This window comes from Muntiacus reevesi, chromosome 1 (assembly GCF_963930625.1).
Source record: "Muntiacus reevesi chromosome 1, mMunRee1.1, whole genome shotgun sequence".
NCBI lineage: Eukaryota > Metazoa > Chordata > Mammalia > Artiodactyla > Cervidae > Muntiacus > Muntiacus reevesi.
Window position 1 is genome coordinate 270884763 of NC_089249.1, and position 22431 is coordinate 270907193.

The 22431-nt window shown below is 38.2% G+C and overlaps 1 protein-coding gene across 1 annotated transcript in view; it reads left to right on the forward strand.

Annotated features, from left to right (window-relative positions):
* ARSK (arylsulfatase family member K) overlaps positions 1–19390 on the forward strand; it is a 59393-nt gene extending 40003 nt beyond the window's left edge. Inside the window, exons 6-8 of the mRNA XM_065936820.1 lie at positions 2913–3137; positions 14106–14330; positions 16520–19390. Coding sequence (XP_065792892.1) covers positions 2913–3137; positions 14106–14330; positions 16520–16809 — 740 coding nt within the window. The 3' untranslated portion in view covers positions 16810–19390. The remainder of the gene's footprint in view (positions 1–2912; positions 3138–14105; positions 14331–16519) is intronic.
* Positions 19391–22431: the final 3041 nt, after the last annotated feature.

The following is a 22431-nucleotide window of genomic DNA, read 5'->3' on the forward strand; positions in this document are numbered from 1 at the left end:
GAGATAACCATCAAGATGGTGTTTTACTTGTCTTTACTTATAGAGTTATGGAAATTTCCCACTCAGATGTGGAAAAACCCTGGTTTAAAAAAATCTCCATTTTTAGGACAAATTATTTTTATAAAACCATATCATTAACTTTGCTGCACTTTGGAGTAGAGAATAATTATAATTAGTGAAGTGTGGGTAGCACTTCTTCTGAACAAAGTAAACCTTGGGAGTGAACAAGTAAATGGCTACTTCTTAAAAAGCATTCACTGGGCAAAAATAGAAAGTATAAAACAGAAAGCAAAAAAAGCCGTATGGATAAACTATAATAAAGCAAGTATAATGTGTATTAAAATCCTAAGCACTTTCCAAGTACTCAATCTTAAACTCAAATTAGATTTTAAGTGAATTTCTTCAATCCTAAATTCATAGTTACTGAACTGTATTTCAATATTTTCTAATATTAATGAATATTCACTCATTTGCTCCCTGGAAATCACTTTTGAAAGTTTGCAGCTATCCATTCATCCAGATCAACAAAAGTGAAATATTATATATACATAAAATATTGCTGCAAGCAGTGTGGGAATACCTCTTGAAGTCTCTTAGGAGAAAAAAGTGCAGCAGGTCACCTCATGTTACACAATTTATGGAATATATTGTATCTCTTTGTTACATCTATAGTAGTCTGGTCCCTGAATAATATTCATTACTATTCACATGGAGCTTCCCAGGTGGCACCAGTGGTAAAGAACCTGCCTGCCAATGCAGGAGACACAAGAGACACGGGTTCAGTCCCTGGGTCAGGAAGATCTCCTGGAGGAGGGCATGGCAACCCACTCCAGTACTCTTGCCTGGGGAATTCCATGGACAGAGGAGCCTTGTGGGCTGCAGTCCATGGGGTTGCAAAGAGTTGGATACAACTGAAGTGACTTACCAAGTCCTGTTCACATTACTCTGGGCACTGTTAGTATTAAGCTGAACATTATTAAGAAATTAAAAGCACTCTAACCTCTTACCCCACCTCAGGCCTTTATATTTGCTGCTCCTTCTGCTTGGGATTGGAGAAGGAAATGGCAACCTACTCCAGTATTCTTGCCTGGAAAATTCCATGGACAGAGGAGCCTGGCAGGCAATAGTCCATCAGGTCGCAAAGAGTCGGACGTGACTAAGCAACTGAGCACTGCTTGGGATGCCCTTCCCTTTGCTTTTTTATGTGGCTGACTTTTTTTTTTTTTTTGGCCCCACAAAACTGTTTGCAGGATCTTAGTTTCCTGACCAGACACTGAACCCAGGCCCCTGGCAGTGGAAGTGTGGAGTCCCAACCACTGTACTGCCAGGGAATTCCTGGAGTATTCTCAGTCTTTAACTGTCAGCTCAGATCTTACCTCCTCAGAGCTATCTTCCCAGCCACTCTAAATTAGTATAGCAGCTCCGTCATCGTACTTACTCTATTCCATATCATCTTGTTTGTTTACATCATAATCTTTAATGATTTTGTCTATTTACTTGTTTACTGTCCATTTCTCTTGAAGAATGTGGACATTCCTTCTCATTCATCATTGCATCCTAGGTGTCTAACTTTGCATCCATGGTGCCTGGCACATGGGTAAAAGGTCAGTAAACATTTACTGAATGAGTATAAACACCAGAGGTTATAACATAGTGTTGTAACTACAGGAGTATACAAGTTACAGGGTCCTGGGGACAGAGGACTTCACTCTACCTGGAGGAACAGGGAATGCTTCACCAGGGAGGTGATGCTTGAACTGGGTCATAAAGAAAGAATGGGGATTTGTCATGTAGACTGTGGAAGAAAGGGTATCCAACACAGAAGGCAGAGAGTGTATACAAAAGCAAGGAAGTCCAAACTAATTATTATTAGTTCAGGGAGTTGTAAGTCATTCAGGATTGTAAAAGGTAAAGATTTAGGGGGTAACTAGCTGAAGGTGCTAAACTTACTCAAGAATTAGACAGTGGGAAGCTGTGGAAAAGTTTTAAGCTGGGGTGACATGATCAGATAGTTTAGAAAGATTATGAAGGGGAAAAAGGAGTACAGGCAAGCAAAGCAATTAGGAAGCAAGTACAGTTGTCCAGTTGAAAGATTCTGATGGTCTGAACCCCATAAATAACTCCTCAGAGACTGGGTCTCAGATCCGACTGGACCTCAGAATTGCCTATGGGTTTTGTATATATATTTTTAAAATAATACAGACCCTGCAGGCCAGATTCAGAAGCTGCCAAAATAGAAACGATGCTTCTCTCTAGACTTGTGTCTTACTGTGTTCTTTTAATTAAAATGATGAGGAAGTTTCATGTCCCTTAGAGACAGGACTGGTCAGAGGAATTTTACTGTCCAAGAATATGCCACATGACATTCATATATCATCTGTACTGCTACCAGCCTTTTTTCCAAAGGTGGAATTTCCAGAAGACTCAGCCAGCTTCATGGGCATGATCTAGTGATGGGGAATTTGAGAGAAAGGGTATCAGGAGGAGGATTTCTGACCCCTTTTATCCCCTCCCTTTGGGCAGCAATTGTGGGTCAATGGTGACACCAGTCCTTCCCTGAGATGTGCACAGCGCTGATACCCAGGCATGCCTTTCTTTTCTCATTAGAGTCCCTGGAGGTAATGTTTTCCCCTACTCCCTGACAGAAACACAGAAAGCAAGCCAGGACAATCTCCAAATAAAGAAACTTATCCTTAGGTACTGCATTTTCTCCTTCCTCTCTCTAGTCCATTCACTGGGAAGCAAGCACATGAAATCTGGCATAAGTTATTTACTGAAGAACAGTAAATAATGTTCAGATGTTAAGAAGCATCATGACAAATTCTTAGAGGGTAGAATCATTTTGAGCTTATTATGATAGGAAAACAAGTGAGCTAAAAGCTAATTAAGATTTACTTCGATATATATTGCAGGTGAAATTATTTTGGCTCTTCGCCAGTTAGGTCTTCTTCAGAAGACTATTGTCATATACACCTCAGACCACGGGGAGTTGGCCATGGAACACCGACAGTTTTATAAGATGAGTATGTACGAAGCTAGCTCGCATGTCCCACTCTTGATCATGGGGCCGGGAATTCAGGTCAACCTACAAGTATCAAGTGTGGTTTCTCTTGTGGATATTTACCCTACTATGCTTGGTAAGTAATGCCATTCTGTGTATATTTATTTGTAATAATGCTAGGAAATGAATAAGCAAAAGAGTTAAGGGCCCCTGCTGACTTGTTCATAACTTTGAACAACTTTAATGTGAGTCAAATCTATATCTGAAAAATGAGGATAATATTACTCAGGTTCCTTTGGCCTTCACTTCTTCTAGTCCTTCTTGCTCCAAAAGATTCACAACCAGAATATGACAATAAAGTAAGCCACATAAGATATTCAGTTCTATAACTTTACAGATATGACTTGTGTATTCATTTGATTCTCTATCATCCCCAACGTAAAATGTAAGCATTTCCCTTCTGGATTATTCCATCTACTTTGAAACTACTAATTTTCTCACAATGTTACATATGTCTGTTAATGTTAATGCTATGTGCCTGTTTCTCCTCAGAATCTTTAGATTGTTCTGTATGATTTATTTTACCAGCTTCTTAATGTCTATAAGCATAACCATAGGTCTAGAACAGCAACATTTGGATGTGGGTATTTAGCAATTTTTGTTAAAGATACTAGAATAAAGCCATCATAAATTTAGAAGAAATTATATAGAACTGTTATCTTCTAATTTAGAGGGGACTTTAAATTCAATAACATCAGATACTCTGTTCTAAGGCACCATAAATTGCAAAAAGTACCGTCAATTTATAAATAGATTTTGGTGAAAGAAAAATGTAACATAGCATAAGATATATGTGTTTAATATATATACATTAAAATGTGAAACAAACATATTTGGAAATTAAAGAAAGAAGAAAAATCTTATTACCTCCTTTTTTTCTGCTACAAAGTCTTCACTTTCATTTAATTAAAGACTGTTACAGGGTCTTAAATTTCTTTATTGTGCATTTAAATCAGTGCTGGGAATTCCCTGGTGGTCCAGTGGTTAGGACTCTGCACTCCTTGTCATTGCCAAGGTCCCAGGTTGAGTCCCTGGCTGGGGAACTAAACTCCCACAAGCCTCACAGCCAAATTAAAAAAAAAATCAGTGCCCTCCTTTTCTCTTTCACATCACTTGCATATTTGACCACACTTCTTTGTTGTTCTTTTGTCTGGTATGTATTTTTAATCTCTTCATTTTCTTGCTCGTCATTTGCTGGTTCCCTTTTGTCCCAAAGCAATTATCACACAGTCATATCTTTGCCACTTTCTGGCTCCATCAATTTCCAGGCAATACCTATTACTTTTCCTCACTTCTGTTTTTCATTCAAAAATGTGTTGTGTGATTATGTATATTTTAAGTGTCTCCCTTATTATCATCTTTGTAGCTGTATGAAGATGTAGCTATATGAGTGATTCTTTACAGTGGCATTTCCTTTGTTTCCTCCCCTAGTTTTTTCTCATATGGAACTTTCCCCACCCAAATTTGCTGAACTTTTTACCCTTGTTCTGCTTTCTTGAGGTACAGTGATCAGAATTGCAAAAGATTATTAAAGGTTGGGATGATTTTTTCTCAGTTTTCCTTCAGTGTATTTCATAGTGATAATTTGGCATTTTGTCTTTTTTGACTTAGCAGCTAAATAGTCCAGTATCTGTAGGAAGCTGTCTGTGATGAGTTCTCATCTCTTTCTAGTCATTCTATCACTTTATGTGTTAGTTAATTAATAGGCACTGTTTAAATCATTTTTCTTTGAATATGGTTTTATATTTACCTATAATGCAAATTTTCTCTACAATCTTGATACACCATTATCACTACTTGCCAACCTCATGAAAGTTAAAAATCATCTGCAAACTGGAAGATTTCCTAATGTATGTATCTTAATAGCTTATTTAAGAAAATACTAAATTAAGTTGTTTGGAATGAGAGAATTATCATTTATCCACCTAGGGGGACACCTTCCTATCCCTGCCTATTTTATGTTACGTGACAATAAACATTTCTTTAGCCAAACAAAATGTTTCCAAAAACCCCTTTGCATTTATTCCATACTCTTCTGGAAATTATGTAAGTTCCCTGAAATTGTAGATTTTTTTTTCCTATAATTTGTCACTTATTACAGTCTTTAAAAATTCATAGGTCTACATAGGTTTTTGTTGTTTTTATCTTTGGCGTTTGTTAATAGACTCCTTCTGAGTCACATTTCCCAGCAGAATATGTTATATTAACAGTATTTACATCATGTGTTGATTAGACCTGCCCTACTCAAGTAAGTAAAGCCAAAGATCAGTGTCTCTCCAGTTCTAAACAGGAAATTAACATTTTCAAGGCTTAATGTGTTTCATAATGAATATTTTTATTATGAAAAGGGAAAAATTACAGTTATATGGTTGGCAGAGGAGAATGAAGAGAATATCTAGGCATGGAACTTTATAAACACTGAAGCATCCTATTAACCAGATGTTAATCATAGATAAGGTAGAAACAGAAAGATGCAAGGGGGAGCCTTAGGGGACTTCCCTAGACGTCCACTGGTTAAGACTCTACTTCCACTGCAGGGGGTTTGGGTTTGATCCCTGGTCCAGAAACTAAGATCCTACACATGCCACACATCAAGGCCAAAAAATAAAAAAACAAGAACCTTTGCTGGAGCTGGGAAACAACATGTAAAATTATTTATCTAAAATTAACCTTTTTATAAGTGATAAAAGGTTAATATTAATAGAATTCTCACAAATCTATGAAAAAGAGACATACCCTATTAACAGACTGACCACAATATATAAATAAGCAATTCACAACAGAAGACATACAAATGGCCAAGATATTTTTAGAACTTCAAACTCAGTAGTCAGAAAAATATTAAAACAAGAAGACACCATTTTTCTTTCACACATAAAGTTTGCAAAGATTCTTTTAAAAAGCCGAAAAGCTCATGTTGGAAATATGCTTTCTCATGTTCTGCTGCTGGGAGTAAACTGGCACAGATTTCCTGGAGGCAAATGTGGCATTATGTTCCAAATTACTTAGAAATAGGCATATATTTTGACCTAGAAATTTCCAATTTTAAGAATTAACCTATTCAGTTCAGCTCAGTTCTCAGTCGTGTCCCACTCTTTGAGACCCCATGAACCGCAGCATGCCAGGCCTCCCTGTCCATCACCAACTCCCGGAGTTTACCCAAACTCATGTCCATTGAGTCACTGATGCCATCCAACTATCTCATCCTCTGTTGTTGCCTTCTCCTCCTGCCTTCAATCTTTCCCAGCATCATAGTCTTTTCCAATGAGTCAGTTCTTCCCATCAAGTGGCCAAGGTATTGGAGTTTCAGCTTCAGCATCAGTCCTTCCAGTGATTATTCAGGACTGATCTCCTTTAGCATGGACTGGTTGGATCTCCTTGTAGTCCAAGGGACTCTCAAGAGTCCTCTCCAACACCACAGTTCAAAAGCATCAATTCTTTGGCCCTCAGCTTTCTTTATGGTCCAACTCTCACATCCATACCTGACTACTGGAAAAACCATAGCTTTGACTAGACAGACCTTTGTTGGCAAAGTAATGTCTCTGCTTTTTAATATGCTGTCTAGGTTGGTCATAACTTTTCTTCCAAGGAGCAAATGTCTTTTAATTTCATGGCTGCAGTCACCATCTGCAGTGATTTTGGAGCCCAAAGAAATAAAGTCTGACACTGTTTCCACTGTCTCCCCATCTATTTGCCATGAAGTGATGGGACCAGATGCCATGATCTTAGTTTTCTGAATGATGAGTTTTAAGCCAACTTTTTCACTCTCCTCTTTCACTTTCATCAAGAGGCTCTTTAGTTCTTCTTTGCTTTCTGCCATAAGAGTGGTGTCATCTGCATATCTGAGGTTATTGATATTTCTCCCAGCAATCTTGATTCCAGCTTGTGCTTCATCCAGTCCAGCATTTCTCATGATGTACTCTGCATATAAGTTAAATAAGCAGGCTGACAATATACAGCCTTGACATACTCCTTTCCTGATTTGGAACCAGTCTGTTGTTCCATGTCCAAATTAACCTATAGATGCACACAAAGATTTATCTCCATGGATAATATTACATTATATTAAAGAATTAGGAACAGTATGAATATCTAGTAGTGATGAACTGGGTAAAAAATAGTCAATTTTATTTTAAAAAGTGAAATGATAAATGACAATGGCCCCCTTGTATTATTGAAAAGAAAACTGTAGACTTTTAAAGTATATAAATGATTTTTTGTTTTGGTGTGGTTTGTTGGTTATTGAGATAAAGTATCTACCTAATTTATTGTCCAAATCAGCACATTTTTTTAGAGTAAAAGGATTCTATTAACAATTAAACCAGGATTAGCATAAACTGAGTCTGTTGCCTTGTTTAAACAGCCTTACCAGTCAGCAAGGCAAAGACAATTCTGATGGTCTGGGTTTAATCTGAAGTTTAATTCAGCCTTTTAAAATGAAAGTATTTAGAGTTTAAAGCTACTTTTAGTAGTGATTAATAAGTCTAAAATTAGACCTGTGAGACAGTGTATTCTATCTAAGCTTAATAAACATACAGATTTTGATAAAGTGTCTATAAAGGACTTCTTATTTTGTGATTCTTCCTAACCAGTTAGAAGCTTAAAACAGACATAATCTATTCTGAGACTTCCAAAGGTCCTTTCTATATTACCTTAGCCATACATAGCTGTATTGTTTTGTATGAATCCAATTTATACAGAATATGGGATCAAATTTCTCAGATCAAAACCTCAAGCCAGACTTCCTCTTCCCTTCCATTCTTTGAACGTTAGAAATATATAAAAGATGGTGACTCAAAAACCTTAAGTAGAAAGATATTAAATAGGAAAAACCAATTGGTATGCCTGTTTTTAGTAAAGTAACTCACTGTAAAAAACCTGTTGAAATTTAAGATGGTACATGATTTTATTAAAAACATTGAATTTACGAACAGTTTTTAAAGATATTTTGGAAGAGTGTTTATTTTCTATAAAATGATATTTGATGATAAAGTAGGAAGAGTTCTTTTAGTCTAAGTATCTTTGTAGGCCCTATCCCATTGTCATTTTTCTAGGACTGGCAGAAAAGTGCCATTTCTCTGAACAGAAATTCTTTATATTGTTAATATCACTAATTCAGAGATTATGCTTTAAAAAGTACTCCCCAACCTGTGATAAACCATAATGGAAAGGAATATGAAAAAAGAATGTGTAAGTATATGTATAAGAGAATCACTTGGCTATACAGCAGAAATTAACACAACATTGTAAGTCAGCTATACTTCAATAAAATGGTTTTTTTTTAAATAATTACCTTCCAAAATATTTTCTTCTCTAATAATCTAGTAGTAGCATCCTTTAGCTCAGTTAGAAATAATATCATTTTTAAATTAAAATTGTCTTGACATTCTCTTTTAAACTTCTTATGTTCATGTGAATTTTTTTTCATTTAATAGTTGGCCTTTTTTAAAATAAAGTTGGCCTTTTCACATAAAGGATAAATCCAGGATCTGTTTAAACTGTGAAAATGTAATTGTATAGAAATGCAGTTGTGCTTAAAAGAATGCTTCAATACTAATTATTTAAATTGCAAAACTTTCCTTGTTACAGGATCTTAGTGAAGGGTTGGAAGGGTCATTCTACATAGATTGTTTTGTCTTAATTGGCTGAAAAATACTGTAAAGTTGAATAACTACAGTAGATGCAGACTTGTGGAGCAGTATTGAAGACCCCAGAGATCCTGGAGTCAGACTGCCTAAATTCAAATACCTCCTTCAGCATTTACCAACTGTATACCCTTGAGACAGAAACTTAACTAACATGTCTTGGTCTTCAGTTTTCTTATCAATAAAATGGAAATAACAGTGACTGTTCCATAGCCTAGAACAATGACTGGAACATGGTAAATGGGTAAATGTGAGATATTATTAACATTAATATTTTTATATTAATTGTATTTAATATTTTATGTTATTTAATATTTTTATATTAATGTCACTAAGCTGTGTCTGACTCTTTGTGACTCTGGACTGCAGCCACCAGGCTCATCTGTCCATGGGATTCTCCGGGCAAGAATACTGGAGTGAGTTTGCCATTTCCTCCTCCAGGGGATCTTCCTGACCCAGGGATGGAACCCATGTCTCCTGCATCACCATGCAGTAGTTACCATATTAACCATGATATGGTTCTGCTCAAAATCACTTAGAGTAAAATCCAGAATCTCTGATTAGCCCTGTGAGTCCAACATGATTTCTTCCTCCTCCAACTCATCTCAAACAACTTTACCCTCAGGTACTCTGCTCCAGCCATGCAGGACTCCTTAGTGTTTGGGGAGCAGATAGGATGAAGCAGCTTCCTGTCTCATTGTTTACACGTGCTGTTCCCTGGGGAAAGGCCCTTCCTCTCCACTTCCAGAGATCTACTGGGCTCACCGTAGCCCTTTCTCCCCAGGTCTCTGTTCACGTCGCCGCAGCAGAGAGGCTTCCCCTGACCACCTGTATAAACACGGCGCACACACACATTCTTTCCATCACTCTCTAGCCCTCTTACACGTCTTTATTTTTCTCCATTGCACTGATCGCCATCTGGCATGCATGTCTGCCTCCCCATGTTAGCATGTAAGCTCCTAGAGTCTGAGGGAGCATGCCTGCTTTGTCCACTGTTGCTTCCCTACATCTGGAATAGCAACTAGCTTGTTAGTAGTGTACTATGCTCAGTAGCTCAGTCGTGTCTGACTCTTTGCAACCTCATGGACTGTAGCCTGCCAGGCTCCTCTGTCCATGGGATTTTCCAGGCAAGAATACTGGAGTGGGTTGCCATTTCCTGCTCCAGGGGATATTCCCAACCCGGGGATCGAACTTGCCTCTCTTGTGTCTCCTGCATTGGCAGCTGGATTCTTTACCACTGCGCTACCTGGGAAGCCCCTTGTTCGATGAGTTAAAAAAAAAAAATTAATACTTAAATAGATTCTTATCCCAGTTTAACACAAACTGGGATAACAGAAACTGTTATCCCAGTTTAAACACAGAATTATTTAAATTTTATTGGTCTAACAAGTTTCTTTAGGAAAATTAGGCTAAGATTAGATCTGAAATAAGGCATTTCTAAGTATTAAAGTTGATTAAGATGCTAAATACAGGAAACTTCCCAGTCGGTCCCTGTTTTCCAGCCATCTCCAAAGCACTTCTCCCCTTCCCCAGCCTCCCAGTGGTGCGCGCTGAAGGCTGATACACTGACCAGCCGGACCCAGCCTGTTCCCGGGCCACTTTCTTCTTCCAGTGAAAGGGAAGTCGCTCAGTCGTGTCTGACTCTTTGCGACCCTATGGACTGTAGCCCCCCCAGGCCACTCCGTCCATGGGAGTTTCCAGGCAAGAATCCTGGAGTGGGCTGTCATTTCCTTTTCCACGTCTTACAGTAGACCTAGAGCCAGACATCCTGGAAACTGAAGTCAGGTGGGCCTTAGAAAGCATCACTATCAACAAAGCTAGTGGAGGTGATGGAATTCCAGTTGAGCTATTTCAAATCCTGAAAATTGATGCTGTGAAAGTGCTACACTCAATATGCCAGCAAATCTGGAAAACTCAGCAGTGGCCACAGGGCTGGAAACGGTCACTTTTCATTCCAATCCCAAAGAAAGGCAATGCCAAAGAATGCTCAAACTACCACACAATTGCACTCATCTCACACACTAGTAAAGTAATGCTCAAAATTCTCCAAGCCAGGCTTCAGCAATACGTGAACCGAGAACTTCCAGATGTTCAAGCTGGTTTTAGAAAAGGCAGAGGAACCAAAGATCATATTGCCAACATCCCCTGGATCATCAAAAAAGCAAGAGAGTTCCAGAAAAACATCTATTTCTGCTTTATTGACTATGCCAAAGCCTTTGACTGTGTGGATCACAATAAACTGTGGAAAATTCTGAAAGAGATGGGTATATCAGACCACCTGACCTGCCTCTTGAGAAACCTATATGCAGGTCAGGTAGCAACAGTTAGAACTGGACATGGAACAACAGACTGGTTCCAAATAGGAAAAGGAGTATGTCAAGACTGTATCTTGTCACCCTGCTTATTTAATTTATATGCAGAGTACATCATGAGAAACGCTGGGCTGGAAGAAGCACAAGCTGGAATCAAGATTGCCGGGAGAAATATCAATAACCTCAGATATACAGATGACACCACCCTTACAGCAGAAAATGAAGAGGAACTAAAAAGCCTCTTGATGAAAGTGAAAGAGGAGAGTGAAAAAGTTGGCTTAAAGCTCAACATTCAGAAAACTAAGATCATGGCATCTGGTCCCATCACTTCATGGCAAATAGATGGGGAAACAGTGGAAGCAGTGTCAGACTATTTTGGGGGGCTCCAAAATCACTGCAGGTGGCGACTGCAGCCGTGAAATTAAAAGACATTTGCTCCTTGGAAGAAAAGTTATGACCAAGCTAGACAGCATATTAAAAAGCAGAGACATTACTTTGCCAACAAAGGTCCATCTAGTCAAGGTTATGGTTTTTCCATTGGTCATGTATGGATGTGAGAGCTGGACTGTGAAGAAAGCTGAGGGCCGAAGAATTGATGCTTTTGAACTGTGGTGTTGGAGAACTCTTGAGAGTCCTTTGGACTGCAAGGAGATCCAACCAGTCCATCCTAAAGGAGATAGTCCTGGGTGTTCATTGGATGGACTGATGCTGTTGCTGAAACTCCAATACTTTGGCCACCTCATGAGAAGAGTTGACTCACTGGAAAAGACCCTGATGCTAGGAGGGATTGGGGGTAGAAGGAGAAGGGGACGACAAAGGATGAGATGGCTGGATGGCATCACCGACTCGATGGACATGAGTTTGAGTAAACTCCAGGAGTCGGTGATGGACAGGGAGGCCTGGCATGCTGCGATTCATGGGGTCGCAAAGAATCAGACATGACTGAGCGACTGAACTGAACTGAACTGTCTTGCAGCTCAATTGGTTTCATCTTGGGCCATCTTTTTTTAAAATCATTATTTTTTAATTATTTAATTAAGCTTTGGCCACTATTGGGTCTTGCTTGCTGTGCATGGGCTTTCTCTAGTTGCGGTGAGCAGGGGCTACTCTCTAGTTGCAGTGAGCACGTGGGGTTCTCGTTGCCTTGGCTTCTCTTGTTGCAGGGAACAGACTCTAGAATGCGGGCTCAGTAGTTGTGGTACAGGGGCTCAGTTGCCATGTGGCATGTGGAATCTTCCCCCACCCGGGAAGGAACGCAGATCCCCTGATTGGCAGGCAGATTTTTAACCGTTGGACCTCCAGGGAAGTCCTGGGCCATCTTTTCTCTTGTGCATCTTGTGCGTTTTCTCTCTTTAACATCTTTGCTCTTTCTTCTTCTTTTGTTTTTAACCAGTTATTTCAAATATTTCTCTTTCTTTCCTTCTTTTACTTGTCCTTTCATTCTTTCTCAGAAAAAAGTCCCTGAGGGTTGATGGTTGGCAGAAGATTAGGATTTGTATTATGCCCCTTACAAGGAAATAGAAGATACAATTTTTTTAATTAAGTTATATGTAAAACAATTCCCTTTAGAAGGTTCATAGAGGCCTTTGTCTACTTCCTTATTCTCTTTTAATTAATCTGGTTTGCATCACATACCTTTATGTGTGTGCTCAGTTGTGGCCAACTCTTTGCAACCCCATGCACTGTGGCCCGCCTGTCTCCTCTGTCCATGGAATTTTCCACCCAAGAATACTGGAGTGGCTTGCCATTTCCTTCTCCAGGAGATCTTCCCAACCCAGGGATCAAACCTGGGTCTCCTGCACTGACAGGTGAATTCTTTATACCACTGAGCCACCTGGGAAGCTCACTCAAATATGTACAATCAAGCTAAAATATTTTTTTTATTCAATTTTGTTTAATTTCTAGCATTGCAGTTATATTACTTTCTACTTTTCATTGGAAATATAATTATTTCTGAGTTAATGTTTCTAAAAACATGGAACATTGAAACCAGAGAAACTGTGGGGGAGGCAACTGCAGACTCCTTTTGGAACTACCCCAAGTCCCCAGCCATAATTAACAGTAATTTTTTTTTTCATGGCCTGCGAGATCTTAGTTTTCCTACTAGAATTGAACCTGGCTGCATGGCAGTGAAATCACAAGAGTCCTAACCACTGGACTCCCAGTCAATTCCCTATTTTTCTATAGGAAATTCCAAGCAAATACTTTTAAACCACTTTTAAAAAATACTGCCTCTTTTTTAAGTTAGACATTTCTTATGCTTTGTTTTTTGTATCTATATTTGATACAGAAAAAATAGATTATTTTTCTCTAAATCAGTATGATCCAGGATTTCCCAACATATGTTCTGCAAAATATTAGTCCCTCAAGATGCTACTTAGAAATAAACAGAAATTCTGTCATCAAATAACTTTGGGATACATGGCACACCATATACCTTGAAGATTTATGATACACATCAGCAATAAATTTACATCTACAATAAATTTATCTACTTAATTTTAACCATTGTTTGCAAACATATGTAACTACTAGACTCCTTTTTCATATACATTTTGTTAATATTCTGTGGAGCAAATCTGTGAGATACCTGTGATCTCTTAATCATTCAGAAATGAAGGACTTATGATATTAACTAATATTTGTTGAGGGTTTCCTATGTGTCAGGCCCTATGCTCAGAATTTTACATAAGTTATCAGATTTAAACCTAAAATAGACCTGTGAAATACAGGCACTATTATTACTTCCCTTTTACAGATGAAGAAACTGAGGTTAAGAATGGTTAACAACATGCCCAAAGTCACAGGCTGGGAAGTGAGCATTTGCGTCTAGGCAGTCTATTTACAAAATCTATATATGATCTTTAGCCTGTGTGACCTTTACTGATGTCACTTATCAATGTTCAACAAATGAAAGAATGACTTATTTTAAAATCCTGTGTTATTTTGGGACTTCCCTGGCTACCCAGTGGTTAAGACTCCACAATTCCAATGTAGGGGGCACAGGTTCCACTCCTAGATCATCCCACATGCTATGGGATGCAGCCGGAAAAAAAAAAAAAAAAAAGTCTTATTTTTGTCATGTAGATGTTGCTGGAATTCCTCTGCCTCAGAACCTGAGCGGATACTCTCTGCTGCCATCAGCGTCAGAAATGTTTAAGAATGAACAAAACTTCAAAAACCTACATCCACCCTGGATTCTGAGTGAATTCCATGGATGCAATGTAAATGCTTCCACCTACATGCTTCGAACTAACCAATGGAAGTATATAGCCTACTCTGATGGTGCTTCAGTATTGCCTCAACTCTTCGGTAAGTTTGCTGATATTATTTTTTAGGTAGAGATTAGTTGTAATGAGTTTACCTATACAGTATTTACCCAAGGGAGCCAATAATCTTTGTTCAGATGGTTGGATGGCTTCACCGACTCGATGGACATACATTTGAGTAAGCTCCGGGAGTTGGTGATGGGCAGGGAAGCCTGGCGTGCTGCAGTCCATGGGGTCGCAGAGTCTGACACGACTGAACGACTGAACCAAATCTTTGTTAAAGTAAATAAATACCTGCAGTTTTTCACACTAGGTCAGTTTACAAAATGTTGCCCTGGAGAGAAGCCGCTTCTTTGAAAATCAGCATCTGAATTCCAAAGCAAGTGCCCTAAAGCTTTTGATGTGGGTCTCAAGACTGAGACTGCTGTATTCTCTGATCAAGGTGTCTTCTGATATTCATGGTTATCTTCCCCAATCAGTAGTCAGCGCCCTCTCGTTGTACCTCGGATTCAGTTGTTCTGGAAAATTAATTCCTCTATCTTATGGAGGCTGACATCCTACATTTATTATTTAACGTTCCCCTCAACCCTGCAAGATGATGTGCTATGTGCTCAGTCACTTCAGTTGTGTCTGACTCTTTGCGACCCATGGACCATAGCCCGCCAGGCTCCTCTGTCCAGGGGACTTTCCCGGCAAGAATACTGGGGTGGGTTACCATGACCTCTTCTGGGGGATCTTCCCAACCCAGGAATTGAACCTGCATCTCTTGCATCGTAGGTGGATTCTTTACCTGCTGAACCATTGGGGAATCCCCTCCAAGATGATATTATAATCCTTATTTTATAGAGAAGCTTAGGGCTTGAAGACTAGGGTTCAGATAGCTATGCAAAGTCTCACAGTTAAGAAGTGGAAAAGCTTGGGATTTTCAACCCAGGTCTGACTTTCAAATTCATGCTTCTTCTCCCCTACAGATTCTCCCCTGGCAGAATCACTACTCTGAATTTATTTTCAAGCAGTAATATTAGATTTATGGTTTTACTTATTCTTTACCACCTTTTTGCACATAAAATATGTGCTAAAGCTATTTTTAATATTCCTTTTTCCCTAAGTTTTTTTCCCAGTTATAAATGCCAAAATTATTAATTCAAAATAATTCTTTAGAGGCTGAACTGATTGACTGCTCCTTCTCTAAAAGGAGGAGATTCTTGGCTTCAAAAATGTACTGAAGTTTTCATTGTGTTGAATAATGGGCATCTCTTGTTCATTCATTATTTATGTTCTGCAGAAAGCAGATGTGACTATCAAAGAATCAGTGGGGGAGCCTGCCGTTCCTGTATTCTCTAGGGTTTATTCACTGATTTCCCTTTCTCAGAGAGGTGCCATCTGAAATCACCCAGCAAAATCATGAGTGTCATCAGCAATCTTCTGGCTCATGCACTCAAATAAGCCTGTAGGTCTGGCTCATGCACTCAAATAAGCCTGTAGGGGTTTTCCCCTCACTGTGCGTTCATTGTTCATTTACTGTCTTAGGCTAATTGTCATAAGAGCTTCAATTTGCTATTTTTCCAACTAGGTTGGCATTCTGTCTGTCAGAGGTTGGCATATCCTGTCTTCCTACATTGTAGTTCAAAGGAGTGTTTATGTTATCTGAAATGTTTATCATTATTTTCTCGATGGTAGTGATTGAGAGTTCTTATTTCCATGACTATTTGCTCAAATAGTATCACTGAATGTAATTTTCAAAAATCCAAGCACAGGTTGCAAATGTATTTAAAAACAAACAAAAAACCTAGGAGTAAGGGAAGTTGCAAGAACATGACTCGGCTATATAAAGAATTCCTACAGCTGGAACATTTGGGCCTGTTGAAATGGGACAATATAAGCATTAATATATATATTTTTTGCACATCAAAGTAAGCAACATATCAAAAACAGAAAGAACTGAGGCTAAGCCAACCTACTAGTTTGACTGTTTCTGCCATCTAAGAATAGGTAAAGGGAAAAATGTTATAGTAGGATGATGATAAGAAGGAAGAGACATACATTTAGAAAGGCATTTAACTTCTGGTATATTAAGTTTCCACTTATACCATCCTTCAGCTTACTACACTAAGAAGAACTGAAAATAAAAATAAACTATACTGCATTATCTGTTACAGAGTAATGACATTCTAAAAAATATTTTTTAAGCTGGAAACTGTCTTGACAGTTATTCAATTTTTTTTCTTTCAGATCTTTCCTCGGATCCAGATGAATTAACAAATATTGCTGCAAAATTTCCAGAAGTTACTTCTTCTTTGGATCAGAAGCTTCGTTCCATTATTAACTACCCTAAGGTTTCGGCTTCTGTCCACCAATACAATAAAAAGCAGTTTATCAAGTGGAAACAAAGTATAGGGCAAAACTATTCAAATGTCATAGCAAACCTTAGGTGGCATCAGGACTGGCTGAAAGAACCAAAGAAGTATGAAAATGCCATCGATCAGTGGCTTAAATCCCACTCTGATCCAAAAACAATTTGAACAACAAAAAAGAAAAGAATGTTTAAGAGTTATATAGAAATATGCTACAAAATCATGATTCATTATGCATTTTAAATGTTACTTTTAATAATTACTGATTTTAAATTAAAGAATGTACTCTTTTAAAATAAGATACCAATCATTATAGAATAATATATTTTCAAAATGATTACTATCAAGACCTTATTCTTACCAACTTCTAACAACTTAATGGGAGTATTAAAAGGATGGAAACAAATACTAGAACATAAAGTTGTGTTCCTCTGAATATTATGGAATGTAGAATATTTTAACCATTACTAAAATTATTACTTATGAACCATAAAATAGTTAGTTTTGAGTATTTGATGGTGTATGATGAGTTATTTTTATCTGATTGGACATAGATCATTTGAAGGCATTTGATGGGAGAATTTGGAGTATTTTATGGGATACAGACCATGGATATGACTGATCTTATTTAATTTTTTTTAACAGGCAAAATATATGCACAAGGTTTAAATTTCAAAAAGGTACTAAAGGGTTAACAATGAGTGTGAAGTCTCTTTTCTTTTCCAATCCCTCAACCATCCAGTTCTCCTTTTTTGGAGATAACTACTGTAACCACCTTCCTATGTATCCTGTGAGAGACAGCACTCCCCCACCCCCAACAAATGGTAGCATACCATGCAAAATACCTTGCCCTCTTTTTCTCCACTTTAACAAAAACATCTAGAAGTGAAATTGCTGGGGCAAGACTATATCTAGCAAAATTACTCTAGACACTCCTATATTAACCCTACAAAAGTTATACCAATTTATATTCTCACTGGAAATATGTGTCCTCACATTTATTGCCGATTGGGCAGATATAAAATATCTTGTTATTTTCCTTATTATGTGTAAGGTAAATCATATTTTCATATTTTAAATGGCCACTGGAATTTTCTTTACCATGACCTTTTCCTTTTTTATACTTTTCCTATTTTCTGTTGGTTATTTGTCTTTGTTATTACAGGCATACTTTAGATATTAGCTCTCTGTCTGTTAGAGAAGCTGCAGATATTTTTTTCCTTTTCATAATTTGTATTTTGACTAGTGCCCTAGTGTTTGTTGACATGTAGAAATTGGTATTTTCATGCAGTCTGATTTATGAATCTTTGCTTTTGTGGCTTTGGGATTTTGTGTCATATTTAGAATGGCTTTTCCTACCTATCTTCATTTAGAGTTTTATTTTTCACTCTTAGATTTTTAACCCATGGGAATGTATTACATATTAGAGACCTAACTTTAGCTTTTTTTTTTTTAAGATGGCCACCCAATTGACCTCTTATTGAGAAAAGTAATATTTATTCCATCGGTTAGAAAATGCCACTTTGCTATATAACAACTTTTATTGAATAAATGATCTTTTCCTCTATTGATCTGAAATGACATTTTTATTATATACAAGTCGCACTGACATTTGGGTCCTTTCAAAACATTTCTTACTTTGCAGTGGACCATTCTATTTTGTTTATAGATGGGGTAGGCAATATCTGGTAGGACTGTTTCCCGTGAATCAGTTTTCTTTTTCAGAATTGTCCGGGCTATTCTTGCTTATTTATTTTTCTTATATAAATCTAGAATCAACCTGTCTAGTTGCAAAAATGAAAAATCTTGGTAGTCTTTTTATGATATCATACTAAGTGTATAGCCTAATTTAGGGAGAACTGAATTTTTTATGATATTCAGTTATTCTAAAGAATATAGTATACTTTCCCCTTTCTTTAAGACTTCTTTATATCACTCAATAGTATGCTAAGTTTTCTTCATATAGATCAGTATCTTCATAGACATTTTTAGGAAGTAGGGACCTTTAAAAAATGCCACCTAGGCCTCATCCCTGTGCTTCCCAGTGGCACCAGTGGTAAAGAACCAGCCTGCCAAAGCAGGAGACATAAGAGACATGGGTTCAACCCCTGGGTCAGGAAGATCCCCTGGAGAAGGACGTGGGAACCCACTCCCGTATTCTTGCGTGGAGAATCCCATGGACAGAGGGGCTTGGTGGGCTCCAGTCCATGGGGCCGCAAAGAGTCAGACATGACGGAAGCGGCTTAACTCAGACCCCACCCCACAGCAGTGGGATTAGAATTCCAGGGATGGCATCTGGGCAGTTTTGTTCTTGCTACTGTTTTGTTTGTTAAGCCGCCAGGCAGATGATCCTAGTGTGTAGCCAGAGGTGACTTTATTCCTAGCTATTTTATCATTTGATGGTATTTTATCATCTGTGCCATTTTAAATAAATGCTTCTTCTATTGTATCTTCTAACCAGTTATTTATATATGCAAACTCTATGTCTATATATTTACTTTATGCCAATAATACATTTTTGTACCAGTAATTTTCCAGTTGGTATCTTATAGTCTCAGGTAAAAAGTCTATCAGCAAATAACAGTTTTACCTAATTCCTTTTTAACCTAACTTCCCTTTTCAAACTGTCTTAGAAGTTTTCTTCATGAACCAGTTCATCTCCTTTGTTTATTGTTCTTCAGTGAATTTGTATGAGCTTATCTTTCCATTTATGTATGAATTTCTCAGAAATAAATTTCACTTCATATGTATTCTGAAGTAAAACTATTAAGAGAAAGATTTCAGTACTAGATTATTGAGATTAAAATTAAAATATACAAATCTACCTCCTATCTCCTAACTGAACCTAAGGGATATAAAAATATCTAATGTGTGATATATATGTTATTATAGGGAAAAATAAAGCAATAATAATAGAAATGTGATTCTGAAAACATGGGCATATCAAGATAAATATAATCCACCTCATTCTATTCAAACCCTTTAAGATGCATTTACTGTTAGAATTTACCAAGCATCGACAATGTTCTAATCATATCCAACATAGCTTCTCCGGTGGCTCAGTTGGTAAAGAATCCGCTTTCAATGCAGGAAACTGCCTGCAACGTAGGAAACCCAAGTTCAATCCCTGTGTTGGGAAGATCCCCAGAGAAGAAAATGGCAACCACTCCAGTATTCTTGCCTGGAAAATCCCACAGACAGAGGAACCTGATGAACTACATGGAGTCACAAGAGTCAGACACGACTTAGCAACTAAACCACCACCACCAATATAGGATCATAATTAGGTAAAATTATGTTTTAGGACTGTATCTAATCCAAAATGGTATCTCAACAACCAAGAAAGCCAAAAAAAAAAAAAAAAAGAAAGAAAGAAGAAGAAGAAAAACTTACAAAACCAAGACAAATCATCTAATGCCAGAGTCTAAGAGGACCTGACACTAATTAATAGCTGGATTTAGGCTTTGTCTTTTACTGCTACCACCCTCTTCCAGTTCACCATAATCTGTTGTTTGGAATTTTGCAATAGCCTCTTAGGAGGTCTCCCTGGATCTGCCCTTGGCTTTTCTCAGTCTCTTCTCAACATAGCAGTCAGAGTGATTCTGTTAAGATATAGCAGATCACACTGATGGATACTCAAACCTTCCACTGGTTTCTCACTTTACTCTGTAAAAACCTGTTGACTGAAAGAAAAAAAAAAAAAGAAGCACAACCTAGAAGTTGAGAATTATATTTTATCGGCAGACTTGCTGAGGACCTAAGCCCAGCAAGCAGCCTTTCAGATAGCTCTGAGGGAGAGACTGCCCCAAAGAGGTAAGGGAAGAGCCAGGTTATACAGGAGTTTTTGCAACAAAGAAGCAGGCAGTAAGAACATCAAAAGACTGTGTTAATTAGAGAAAAACAGACGTTTCAAGTTTATAAATTTAGCACTTGTCTATGTACTATTGTTGTTCGGTTGCTCAGCTGTGTCCAACTCTGCAACCCCATTGATTACAGCACGCCACGCTTCCCTGTCTGTCACCATCTCCCAGAGGTTGCTCAAACCCATGTCCATTGAATCGGTGATGCCATCCAACCATCTCATCCTCTGTCACCCCCTTCTCCTCCTGCCCTCAGTCTTTCCCAGCATCAGGGTCTTTTGCAGTGAGTCAGTTCTTTGCATCAGGTGGCCAAAGCATTGGAGTTTCAGCTTCAGCATCAGTCCTTCCAATGACTATTCAGGACTGATCTCCTCCTTTAGGACGGCCTGGCTGGCTACAGGGCCCTAAGTGACCTGGCCTCACGCCGCACCTCTCCTTCCACACTCCACTTTGAAGCTCTGCTCCAGCCCCACCGGCCTCCCTGTCCTCGTCCAGGCACGTCAGACAAGCATGAACTCAAGGCCTTTGTGCCTGTCAACTCTTTTGGCCTAGAATGCGGTTCTTCTCTCAGATTTCAAAAGGGCTCACTTTTGTTATCTCCTCCAGGTCATGGCTAAAATGTTAACCTCCTCACAAGGGCTTACCTGCTTTATTGTTCTGCATATAAATCATTACTCTTCAGCTTAGTGTATGTTTTACAGACCTAATTTGTTGATACTGTCTCCCACCCCTCCTGCCCCACTAGGAGGGTCTGTACAGGAACTGCCTTTGGTCCTTTTTTGTTTCCTAAAGTACCCCAAGGACCTTACATGCAGTAGAAGCTCAGTAAATATTTGTTCAATTAGTATTTTTGAGTTTTTCAGATAATACATTGTATTAGAAAACCAACCCATTTGTCCATAACGGGGCAAGGGGTGAAAAGAAGTCGCTTGCTCAATAAAGCTGAGCCTTCTAGAAAGAGTAAATTCTCGCAAAAGCCTGCGGAGGAGAGTGTGACAAAGGAACTCTATCCCTCTTTATCTTTCCTTTTTCTATGAAAAAGGCCGGATACTAAGTATTTTACGCCTGTGAGCCATATGGTCTCTTTCACAACTGCTCAGTCCTGCCGCAGCAGCATGAAAGCAGACGATACGTGAACAGATGAGCCTGGCTGTGTTCCAGTGAAGCCCTGTTTACAGAAACACAGGGTCTGGCCTGTGGGCCACAGATTGCTAACTACTAGTCTAGAACAACGGTTCACAGCTTGCTGCAATTTGGGATCACCGGAGGATGTTTAAAAAGTATTAATGCCTGGCTCCCACCTCCAAGCACTGAGAGTCTTTAAAGCTCTCCAGGTGATTCTGATATGCAGAAATGTGCAGGAACCATGGGTCTGGAACCTTGTTATTCAAACTATGGTCTTGAACCAGAAGCATCCACTGGGGGAGCCTTATATGTTTTTATTTCTCTTTGTAAAAAGGAAAAAAAAAGTAGATCTGTATTCTTTCTACTGTTGGTGGTTTTCCATTTCATAAAACCCAAGGGATCCTACTAAAAGCTTTATAATTGATGAGATTTGTTAAATAGTTGAGATAAGATTTGTTAAATAAATACAAAAATCAATAGCTATCTGTAAGAATGTTAATTATCTGTAAGAACAATCACTAGATAAAAATAGAAATTAGGAAAAATATTCCACTCACAATATGACATTCTATAAAACAGTTTAAAGTTTAACAGGAGGCATGAACCTAGATGAAAAAAATTATAAAGTTCTATTAAGTTTACAAACAAGATACGAACATGGAATGACAGCATGTTCTGGGATAGTAGGGTCTAATACTAAAATGCTCTTTTCCAGAATTAAAACATACATTTCACACAATACAGCTTTTAATTCCAATAAGGTTTTTCTTTCATTGGACTAAATGACCTTAAGGTTTTCAAGGAA